Source organism: Protomyctophum parallelum (genome assembly GCF_964188405.1).
Source record: "Protomyctophum parallelum genome assembly, chromosome: 18".
NCBI classification, from domain to species: Eukaryota; Metazoa; Chordata; class Actinopteri; order Myctophiformes; family Myctophidae; genus Protomyctophum; species Protomyctophum parallelum.
Window position 1 is genome coordinate 33,869,757 of NC_139716.1, and position 12,544 is coordinate 33,882,300.

The following is a 12,544-nucleotide window of genomic DNA, read 5'->3' on the forward strand; positions in this document are numbered from 1 at the left end:
TTACGTCCCAGTAGCAACCCTCAATCAGTCCCACTAGGGAAAAACCAGGGGGGCACAATCCGTTGGAACTACTCCAGAACTACTCTGCCAGGGCTGGGAGGTACACTTCTGGCACATGGAGGGACTAGGCTCTGTGGGTTGTCTCCTGGCCGGGCCCCTCCTACGTCTCACTAGGTCCACTCCTGCTCTCACCAGGAGTAGAGCGAGGACCTGTGCGTTGCACCAGAGTCCTAGCACCAGACAGTTCATTCAGGAGTGGTGGGCAATGGTTCCCGCAGGGTCATGGTGCTGCGGTTCCGCTTGCTGCCCTCCCAAAGGCCTGTTGGGCTTCCTCCTCACGGAGGACACAGGCTGGGGCGCTAACCGCTAACCCATACTGCTCAGTGCTCACCCGGGTGCCGTCTACATTCCGGCTGTCACCCATCTCTCCGGTGGTCACCAGACTATAGCTGATTGTCAGATAGTCTATTCCTATGAGTCACTATAAATAGAAGAACTAAAAAACATCGCATGGATGCACCTGGGACGTATCCTCATATATATATATATATATATATATCATACTTTCCCGGTTTTAGTAGGTTAAATATTTTACTTTATATTTAAGACTGATTTATTTTTGTTTTATTTCAGGTTTGAATTGCGACTTTCAACATCTGCTTACATGGTACGATAAGTACTGTGGTGACGAGGTGACGTTTCTAACTGGAGACTTCTGTAATTGTGACTGATCCAGAGTGCCGTAGGAATCTGGAGACCCTTGGAGAACCTGAATGAGGCCCCTGGCTGGCTGTGGCTCATACACAGGGAATGAAGATGCCCTTCATTGACTGTACCAAATTACAAATTACAAATTGTCTAACCACTACTGCAAGTACAAAATGAGAAAAGAAGGATACAGGTCAATAATGGAAGACAAATGACAACAAAAATAAATAAATAAAATAAAACACTACTATTGTACCCTACAATATATTTTGTAAGCTATAGTTTGTCTCCCTCACTCTCTGGAATGGTTGTATGGTGTATTCTAAAAGGGATACAATTATAATGGTAGAAGAGGTCAAAAATATTGAAAACTAAATCTATTGTAAAATGTATTTTACTTTTTTGTTTACCTCTACACCAATCCTCTGCTCCATAATAGCTGATCTACAAGCTCAAAACACCTAACTGCAAGGTGTTGTGAGCTTGTAGATCAGCTATTTGTGCTAATGTTCCCCTCGGAATAGGGTTAGGGTTTAAGTCAAATTTACTGTACTATACTTAAATTTTAAATACAATGTTTTTTTGTTTTTTTTAACTTTACTGGAGTATTTCCCCTTAGATTAGAACCACTGTTCTGAATCCTAAGAGTTTTATGAAAAAACATTGCTATAGCGAAAACAAAAAGAAAATCCCAATTTTAGTGTGTTCACTGTTGAATATGTTATCTTTAAATTATAGGGGTCTTCCCTATATTAACCCATTTTGGGCGGGAACCCCTTTTGGTGTTAGCATTATGCTATGCTTTAGCTATTGAAAAATAGCAGATCTACAAGCTCATAGCGCGCCAGTTTGTAGGTCTGCTATTTTTTCTAAAATCGAAGAACGACTGACATAGAAACAGCTTTTTCAGAAAACTGTCGGGTGTAGAAGACATTTTTAGAATCTGATCTCGGGTCAGAACATTTCCATTGGTGGAAAGTAACTATAAGAACATTTACTCAAGTACTGTATTTATGTAAGTGTATAGCCTATAGGTACTTTTACTTTACTGTCTGGAATATTTGCCATTTTCAATTATTTTACATCTACTCCACTACATCAAGGTACATATAAGGTTTCTTTGACTATGCATGCACCTCTATCAGGTATGGTTGCCCCTAAACCATCTCGCCCCTCGATTCTTTTCTGCCGACCACTCGGTGCCGCGGTTCCTGTATTATTTATTTTACTGAGAATAAGGTTAGAAATAAGTTTAGGCATAGTTTTACTGGGGTTAAATTTAGGTATATGGTTATGTTTAGGCATAGTTTTACTGAGGTTAAGGTTAGGTTTAATCGTTTAAGCATAATTTACATAGGTTACTTTAGGAATACCAGGCTGCTAATATTTTAGAAATAGGTCAACAATACAAATTACGCTAGTTTTGTGGATTAATTTACTTTTAATGCGTGGCCCCATGCAGTGCCCTCCACAAAATGACCGGAACTATATTTACAGTAAAATTCACCAAAACCAGAGCAGAACTCCCACCATGGGACTCTGTCAATCAATTATACAGTTGAAACCACTATGGCAAGTATTTCATATACAAAATCTGCACTGAGGGAAAATATAATCCTCCGGCCTCCTGGTGGGGATAATTAACCTAGATTTGAACTGGAACACTCAAATTGAAACCGATAATTAGGTGGTAGGCCTACTCTTCTTGACTGGCTGAAATTGACCACGCACCTGAAAATGCAAGAGCTGGAGAGACCCTAGCTGTTACTGAACAAACACTATAGCAATGATTACTATACTACTACTTCGTTTTAACCAATAAATATAATACTTGTACCCTAGTGTCCCTATTCTGGGGGCAAACATCAGATAAAAATAGCAGATGTGGACTTGTCGATCTGCTATTTTCACCAAAGCTATTTATAGTGAAGACAGAATCGAGCCCTGTGGGACTCCGGTCTAGTATACGGTTTCAGTGCTTAAAAGGTCAAAGGTAATGATTAGATTTCATATATTAAGATAATTAATGAACCAAGGAATATAGTAGTAGTCAGTGGAAGAACTACAAACACATCTAACTTCTGGGAGCTTGCTAAAAGTATCATTTAATTTCACAATATACAAAAACCAACACGTTCAGTATTACAGTAGTACATTGGACTAGTAGTGCAACATTGTATTGTATTTCAGTCAGCTAGTACTTACACTGATCAACCACTAGAGGGAGACAAAGTTAATATAATTCTGTACAATATGATACAATTCTCCATACAGTTAATACACAAGGAATTACAATGATGCCCACCACAACATAATGCAAGTATTTCTATTTGATGTTTGTGACAATGCAAATGGCACACTGCCTGTTTAACTAATTGAAAGAAAGAGAAAATCAAATACAAGAGATTTGTCCCTAGTTCCCTTTAGGGATTCAAATGAAATAGTTCCCAACATTCCTAACATGTCAAAACAATTGAAAAATAAAATCCCAACACCAAAGCACTCAGCCCTCATGTCCATTCATATAAAAGCTTTTTTTCTTTCCGCAAAGGAACCTCACCTGCATGCATGGACTTTCAGTGTCATCTGACTTGAGTAAAGACCAGGAACCACCATAAGAAGCATTATTGGAAAACGAAAAACAAATTGTCAACCACTTGAACCAGCATGCATACTCAAAAATAGCAGTATCTCTCAACACGTGGGGACACGTTGAACGGCTATTTTTGGCATAGAAATGTGGTGCATATGGGTGGAAAGCGATCCAAGTACAGTTGCAACTCAGGTCTGTTTTAGGGTTTAAGTGGTTACATGATTATCATTTTAACCCGCCAGAGTACTTCCTGTTTAATTCGGAAGTATAGTTGAGCTCAATGAAAGAAAGGAGGATAGATGGAAAAAAGTGTGAAAAATGGGAAGAAGAGACAGACGGACGAAGGACTCCCAATTTAAAAAATCTGACCTGTCTGAACCGAGTGGTGCTGTACTGTACTCGTGCTGTAGTACTGTTCTGTACAAGCCCTCCTCCCTGGCATGTGTTTGTGTGCGAGCGTGTTAGGCTGCGCAACAGTGACACTTGGTGGTCAACATACGCTATAACGCTAGTTCCGTGCTCAGACAGACCCAGCCAGTCAGGGACACACATTGCTGTGCATTGGAGTGGCTGCACCACTCAAAAATAAGGTGGGTGGAGTAAGAATAATACAAAAATGAATAAGAGTGGAGGGCAGGAAGAACGAGAGGTGGTGAGTGGATTAAAAAAAAAGTACCAGTAGTGTTAGTGGTGGTACTAAATTAGTAGCAGTAATACTAGTAAAAGTAGTATTTATAGTAGTAGAAATGGGTGAATCCTATTATACTATATCACCACTGTCTGGTAGAAACCTTGTACTACTACTTGTACTATCTCATCTTTCTATGAGAAGATTGAGTCCGACATTACTCAAAATAGTACTTAATGTTCCTGCCAATAGTTAAAAAGCTATAAAATGTTTTAATGTTATCAATCATTTTGTACACTGGTAAAAAAAGGTAACTGTCTTCAAGCGTGTGTTTTAAATCATATCGCATGCCCCTTGAAAGATCTATGTATTAGAATAAATTAAAGCATACACTTGATGTAAGATTTACCTAGGTTAGAACTAATCTTGGAACTAAACTCGGACCCGCGGCAATTTAAAGTGACATAGAAAACAAAAGAGGAACATGTGTTCACCAGTTATCGAGCCACGGGGTTAGGTGAGAGGTCAGGGCCACGGTTTAGATTCTGTATTCTGTAAGAAGCGCGACCTACCCAGTTTCATTCTGTCTTCTCATAGCTGCTCAGTTTGTTATTGGGGTATGAAACCCTGAGTCCATTTTGTAGTTTGTTCAAATTCCTCTACAGTTTAAAAAGTGCAGAAGGTTGACAGTAGGTCAAGTAAGTTGACCTACTTGACAGTAGGTCAACTAATGGGCACGGTGCTATTGCAGCTGTGTTGCTTAAATCACAGTGTACTATAAGCTCGGCAATGTTTTTACCATTCTGTAGTTTTTAGAAGAGCAGTGCAAGTGATATTTTGGTTCAAACAAAACATTTATTTTAAAACATTAAAGCTCTGGGTTCTGATAGTAATAATTGCTGAGTGTTTGTTCAGTAAGAGAGGTCTCTCCGTCTCATGTGTGAATTCTCTGGTGTATTTTAAGTTGTATTTTAAGTTGTTCCAGTTAGTTCGTAGTGTACTCACTTCCAGTTTCACTTGTTTATTATGCATCCTGTATGCATTCTGATTGGATAATATTGGTATCCTGAGCAGAAAATGTATTTTCTGTTGTACTAAAGAGCTTTAGAGATGCCCGTTACTGAACAAACACACAATATAGCAGTGATTACTATCAGAACATAGAGCAATTTAACACTAGTATCACTTCCGGCACCTTTAACATGTACTATGTACTGGAAAACAAACTACAAAATCAGCCTATAGTAGGCCCAGGGCTTCACTTTGAATGAAGTTAACATAGTTATTCTCTTCTCCAACGTCTCTCATCACTCCCCCCCCCACACACACACACCTCTCCTTTCCTTTCTTGAGTCTACTCCCATTCCACATCAATCCCTCACCTTCCCTTCTGCTCCATCTTCCTCCTCTCTCTTGTTCGTTTTTCCTTCCTATCCCAATGTCAGTAATAATAAACCTTATACATTTCAAGGACCCCCAGTTTCATATGCATTAGTCCAGAGACCCCCCATTTGATACTTTTGTTTAAAATCTCTGGGACCCCCAATCCTAATTTGTCATTTAACCAAGAGTGCGCACAGGGAACTGCATTTGTACACTCTCGAAGTAACAGACCTGTAAGGGTCCATTTGGTCCCTAAATATCAATAATTTAAAAGCTGGGATCCCCCTCAACTCAAGCACCCCTGGGGGGGGTCACGTTGGGAAGCATTTCTCTATGTGATGTTGGATATGGGGTCACTGATCTTCAGACAGGTCCAGTAGAGGGCCCTGGCCAGTGCAAACAGAGACAGTATGACCAGTAACACCCAGGAGACGTAGATTCCTTTGGACTGCTGGGCGGGTCTCCATGTACCAGCCTGAGAGAGAGAGAGAGAGACAGACACACACACACAGACACGATATGGTGAAACAAAAGCTACACAGGCTGAGATATCAACGGTTATGAACCACCACATGCACAGCGAGACGAATGGGAAGAAAGAGACGCAGAAAGACATACAATCATAGGCGTAGACAGTATACACACGTACACACACACACACACAGACACACATACACATACCATGAGTCCTGCAGTAGAGGCAGCGACGACAACGAATAGCAGGAAGCACAGCAAGCTCCTTCTCCTGGGGTACCGCCGACCAATGGAAGAGCTAGAAATAATTAAAAAAAAAACAGGACGTGAGTTGCCTTTTTAACGTGTGAATACTACCACTGTTCAGCTTTCTCTCTCCCACATTCAACAACCCCCCCCCCCCTCTCCCTCACAGACACACATACTCACACTTTGCGGCAGTGCGGACACCTTGCTAGGGTTCGGTCCGAGAACTCTGTCCACTAAGGTGAATGCAGAAAAAGAGCATGCCATCAGATTAACATGGAATGGATACACACACCCAGTGTTGTAATGTAGACAGAGAATAATCTTAATTTAACTATCAGTGATTACATGAGATTACGTTAGCAATTTACAGTGGCACAGTGCATGTTCTGAATTCAAATTTGTGTGTGTGTGTGTGTGTGTTTGTTTGTTTTATACCAGGAATGTATTGGAGCAGTGACCACAGAGGACCCTGATTCCAACAGGTTGGTGTTGTGGCTCAGGGCTTTCTCTCCCTATGTGAACTGGTCCCAGGTTGATGACGCGTTTGCTACGAGACGAGACACACAGTACACAGAGGTCGGGTCTGGCAAAATGTTGATTTCCTCTCAACTTCTCTCTTTCTCTCGTCTTTCTTCCATTCCCTTAGATCGTGGATAGAGTGGTGACTGATGTCTGTGTGTGAGTTGTATGTTTTGTGTTCATGTTGAAGGTCACTTTGTCTCTTGCCAGATGTAAACCTCATATGTCCAAAACTGTTACTTTTCAGGATTCAAATGCAAAAGTAGCAAATCGACAAGCTTGAGCTTGCAAGTCTGCTACTTTTGATGCTTTTGTGTGACGCTCATCAACTAGGATATTCATTTACGAGTAGTTAGAATAAGAATAATAACTGAATTATCTGTGCCTCTCTTTCTGCTCCCTCCCCCTCTCTTACCAGTATGGTCGAGGACATGCAATGCGTTGTGAGGTGACCTTGCAGATCAGTAGACAGTTACAGGGACAGCGCACATACTTCTTCCCTGCTGGAGCGTTCTTTATCGGCTATGCATGTGCACACACAGAGAGAGAGAGAGAGAGAGAGAGAGGATTTGTTGGCGTATAGATTATTTTCTCAGTTTGGGATCCGAATGCTTTATCCATCAGTCAAAAACTAAACCTTTCATTTTATAATATGGAAACAAAAAATATATTTTCGTCTAAGTTGTAAATGACACCATCACAAATAAAGTCTTTACATTATTCAATTACTGTAATTAATTTTATGCTGATCATTCATAACGCTAGTGCTCTTACACTGCAGAATGTGTGTGTGTGTGCATTGTGTTTGTCTTTGAGACGCACAGCAGGACGTTATATCACATCTCCTGCTCACCGTGGCTTCGTTGCAGGCGCTACATTTGACCACGTGCTGGTGGGTCTTCCCCTCCACCGATATGGACCTCTGACAGACCCTGCAGCTGATGACCGGGGCACTGCTACTGTCCGGACTCCCCTGGGGGGAGTACGGGGGTGGGGCCTCCCCAGGGACCAACCCCGAACTGGGGAACGGGACGATGCCTAGAGACGGAGACAATACTTTTATTACAGGGGACAACAGAGAGAGAGAGAGACCCCCAGCAACAAAAGAAAAGGAGAAAGACAGGTTCAGTGATGGTGCAGCATGTAAGACAAAAATAATTGAAGGGAAACGAAAAACTGAAATTATTTTTTACATCTGGTTCCATCTATCAATCTATTAATCGACAGATAATACCAAAAGGTACTTCATAACAGCATAAAAGGACAAATGTGACAGTGTGACACTGCATTAACGTAGACATACAACCGTGTTGTCCGACTAGTATCACACCACGTATTTGGTGTTGTGAAAGAACTTAGCATAGTTTAACCATTTAAGGCAGCCCTATATACTTACTTCCTATAGCTGATCTACAAGCTAGATGTGCCATTTTTTGTTGTGTTAAAAATAAAAATGTGCATGAAATGCATTAAAGAAGAAAAGAGAGGAGGTCAGTCTAAACAAAGACAGGGTGAGGTTGTGTTCATACCTGCACTGCTACAAAACATTGAGGAAACATGGAGGACATTGAGTTTAGCATATTAAGTTACTGTCCCGGCCGGGATTAGCCAGATTCCTTACTGGCAATCAATCAAATATTGATCTGCAGTACCTGTCGCTGGTAATTCGTTTATTGGAGGTGATCTCAGGTCAGAATGTGCACCAAAGTGACAAAGGTCGCATTCTCACCTCTACTTCGGTAGACTTGGTAGAATGGGTGGAGAATTTTTAATTTACTGCATTTGCCTTCACACTGGCTGTGTCAAACAGGGAACGTTATCAATGTGTTAAATTCATAAACTATACAGTGAAATATATGGTTATATACTTTGAGTAATAGTTAGGACGTAAAATAAGTTGTGTGTGTGACTAGAGTAGACTAGACAAATACAATACATCCCTACTGCTGCTACATTACCTATACAGTCATTTAGGTGAATAAATCACAATATTTTACCTAGAAAACTAATGTTAGATGTTAGATATCTGCTTTTGCGTGTGATCACGCACATGTGTTACCCTGTGTAACTAGCAGTAGCATTCATACATTTCCAGTATTTCTGGGTAAACATGTTTTTGCGAGTTTTCCAGCCAGGTAAAGGGGCCCAGTGTCCACATACTATTCTGTGGGGTAAAGGCCCAACAGAAGTGATATGGTAGCCTCGCCAGTAGAGATGCTCCGATAATCGGCCACCGATCAGAGATCGGCCGATATTCAATCCGACCGGTGATCGGCAATTTACCCTATATGTGATCGGCAATTTACCCTATATGTGATCTGCAATTTACCCTATATGTGATCTGCAATTTACCCTACATGTGATCTGCAATTTACCCTATATGTGATCTGCAATTTACCCTATATGTGATCGGCAATTTACCCTATATGTGATCTGCAATTTACCCTATATGTGATCTGCAATTTACCCTATATGTGATCGGCAATTTACCCTATCTAGAGAAACCGATCTTTTACACTATTTAAGTGGTATAAATGTCAATCAGGTGTAATATAATTTTGCACTTTTGTGACATAATTATAATAATTTTGGAAATATAATATAATATATATAATAATAATAATAATAATAATAATAATATATATATAATTTGCCTCTTACGCACAAGATTGGTATGGTATCGGCCGATCATGAGAAAAACAATCAGTGATCGGGATCGGCCTCAAAATAACCTGACCATCCCTACTCGCCAGACAGGTGAGGTGACTGATCAGCTCTTGATAGAAGGCCAAAACATTAGACAAAATATTATTTATGACAGCATGTGCTCTGTATTTGTTGGCTGTAAGGGGGTAGTTTACGTTGGCAAATGGCAATGTTTGTATCCGAGCTACATTTGCATTAAAGACCTCCATTAATGTTTTTCTTTAGCTCTGGTCCATAGCTCTTATATGGAGCCATGGAGAAAACAGCTATGGACCAGAGTTAGTTTTTCTTTACCATCTCCTCGTGAGGAATGTCCAGCTTTCAAAAAAACATTTTAAGCAACCTAAGGTGGTTTCCAGGTCCCAGACAATCCTCTGTCATTAAAATAATTAATAACTGCATGGTTCTCAAAGTGGGGACACCAAATGGTGTTATTGACGGGGTTCCAGGAGGTCCCCAGCAAAATGATTAACATTGCAAATCCCAAAGCTTCATTTTATTTTTTCGGCTATTCAAAAATAGCAGATGTACAAGCTCACTGTAATCTACAGCTGTTTTCTTAATACGTCAAACATGTTGACAGAATCATATTATTATGGCCCGGGAGTCCCTGGCACAAAATCTTTTCAAATGATGGATGGATCGCGGTCCTTGGCTTGACACAAAACATGTTTGAGAGCCCCACAGCCACTAAACAAACGCATGTAAACAAAAACAACTTGATCCCAGCTCAGTGAGTCCACGCACCCTGCGGGTTGGGCGGACATCCATACGAGCTGCCTCCGGGAGAGAAGCCGTTCGAGCCGTCGTGTTGCTCCGCCAACAACGGGGAGCGTTCCCCGTCCTCCTCCGCCATGTTACCGGGACAGCCTGGCACCTCCTCCGGTGTACACAGTCGGCGGCGTGGCCGGGCGAGGAGCCCTCCGATCCCGGGTAGCGTTAGTAAAGTTCGGTGTTGTTGTAATAGATGCCTTTGACCCAGAGATCAATTCAAGACAGTCTTGCGAGCGACTGATCCTCTGCTGCTGCTTCACGTTCACGTGACCCCAGTCAGTGTTGAACCAAGTGTTGAACACGGAAGCACCCAGCAGGATGCGAAAAAACAAAAACATTGCCGTCACGTGGTACTACTGTATCCGGTAAATCATGCACACGCACACACACGCGCGCGCGCACACACACGCACGCAATCACCGTTTCCGTATCCTCTTGAGACCAAGACCGGATCAGCAACTTGAAGCAACTCAGTCTACACGTTTTTATTTCCAGGGTAGTAGGGTGGGGGGGTAGTAGCAGCTTGCAGAAAAGAGGCACAGGAAAGTACAGTTCAATACAAGGTCTGCCAAGAGGATTTATAACCCAAGAAAGCACTAGTCTAGTCTAGGCTTCTTTTCCATTGGGGTCCTTCATATTCAATTAATCTGAATTGTTTGTTTGTTTGTTTGTTTGTTTGTTTTATCGACTTTATATCACACATACAATACAAACAGATGAAGTATATGTAACATGAAGTGGCAACATAAAATGAATGAAAAGACAACTAACATTACATACAAGAAGCAAAATACACCAACTGATTAATTGCTCAAGTCTCATTGATTGCATGCAGGTGTCTTTGGGTGTGGTTCCAGTGCTCTTTAAAAGTGAGTGAGTTCTTGTTCAGACACAGATTGAACATGGAGCTAGCTGGCAAAATGTGATCAGCAAGACAATGGTGTTATGGGTGGTATGGGGCTGGGGTACATTTATAAATGTTGCAATGCTTATGTCATGTGTAAATGTAGATTTAAAGTGAGGCAGCATTCTGTGCTTGCCCCCATGTTAAGTGTTTTGTTTATGTGCATGGATTGTTATTGCCACTATACTATTCTTTGAAATCCACTGAATAATTGGATTGTTCCTCCTTTATGGCATATCTAATTGCAATAACTTTCTCTTTGTAATGATTTATTTGATGTCTATTGGGTCAAAAACTGTATGGTAACTTTTTGAGGAAGACTAATATATTGTGATGTGAGCCATTTATAGGGCGGTTGCCTCTGCAGGTCCAGGCTTTCCGGTTCACGGTTGCCACTCCTAAAGGAAGTTTGGATGTGGTCCCACTTCCCTGGAGCCACTGCTTTTGACAAAGCCTCTGTGGCTAGCCTTACTCATCTGCGAGCTCATGTGGCTGGTCTGAGGAGGGGGACTGGAGGTTCAAGAGTCGATGGCCCTGCAGAGGCACCAGGTGGACCTGTCCCTGCTATTGTGTCGAATCGCCCACCCCCATAACGTGGAGTGCAGATGGCGTGCCGTGGAGGTAGAAAAGTAAATGGCTGGTTGGTTCTGTGTTTGTCTTCTCCTCAGGATGGTGTGTAGCCTGCCGGCGTTGTGGAATCAACGTGACCCATATTGAGTTCGAGCAACAGTTGTGTGCGTGAGGTGCGACGCAACAGAGCAGAGGCCCCAACCAGAGGGAAGGACCATCCTGTAGTCTTTTATTTTTATGTGAGCCTTGAGGACATGGCTGTGTAAAAGTTGGGGTGCATTTAAAAATGAGTTTTAATGTGTCATGTACTGTCTTTTATTCCTACTGCATGGTGTCTTTGTGTGGATGTGTCTGTCATTGACACCAACTGACTAGTAATTGCTCCTTTTATACCATATCTAATTAACTTTACTTGACTCTTTGTAGTGGAGTGTATTTATTTGATGTCTACTGGGTGGAAACACTAACTGGATTGGTAACTTATTGAGTAAGATTGTAACTAATTTCTTGTAATGTCTAAATTACATGTTTCAAGGTGAAAATAAAATTGAACTTGTAACTTGGTGTCTTTCATGAGCCAGTTCTTTAAAGCTCTGTTACAAACTGCATTTTCTAAATTTAAATTGAATTGGTTGTTGGTGCAATTCCAACTGGTGTAGTCAGTAGTCAATTTGGTTTATTTAGTAGACTCCTATTTCGGCTCAGGTTGTTGCACATATATTGCCTGCCCTATATTATTTCTCTTTGCTGTTTGAGTTCTTTAACTATATAGAAGTGTGTATTTGTATGTCTCTAAATGTTTTGATGAATTGAACAATGTGGACCCTGTTGTAAACAAGTGTAATGCTTAATTGGGTCGTCCACTCACAGTTAACAGTCTTTGTATTGAGTTTGTGCTTGAAATGTATTGTAATTCTGCAAACTTAATAAATATTTCAATCAAAAGTTCTGTTTCTCTTCCTGAAATGTACAAAACATTCAAGTTTCATCCACTTCTTTACACCTGTAAAAACAAACATGCAATGTAACGAGTCTG

The 12,544-nt window shown here is 41.1% G+C and overlaps 1 protein-coding gene across 1 annotated transcript; it reads right to left on the reverse strand.

Moving 5' to 3' along the window:
* Window positions 1-5,032: 5,032 nt before the first annotated feature.
* Window positions 5,033-10,302, reverse strand: LOC310875346 (type I phosphatidylinositol 4,5-bisphosphate 4-phosphatase-B-like). Its single transcript, XM_083788546.1, has 7 exons — window positions 10,008-10,302; window positions 7,408-7,592; window positions 6,970-7,076; window positions 6,471-6,582; window positions 6,216-6,268; window positions 5,994-6,084; window positions 5,033-5,787 (listed from the first exon to the last, which is right to left on the reverse strand). The coding sequence occupies exons 1-7, from the start codon at window positions 10,114-10,116 to the stop codon at window positions 5,644-5,646; spliced, it is 801 nt and encodes a 266-aa protein (XP_083644672.1). The 5' UTR covers window positions 10,117-10,302; the 3' UTR covers window positions 5,033-5,643.
* Between the last annotated feature and the right edge of the window lie 2,242 nt (window positions 10,303-12,544).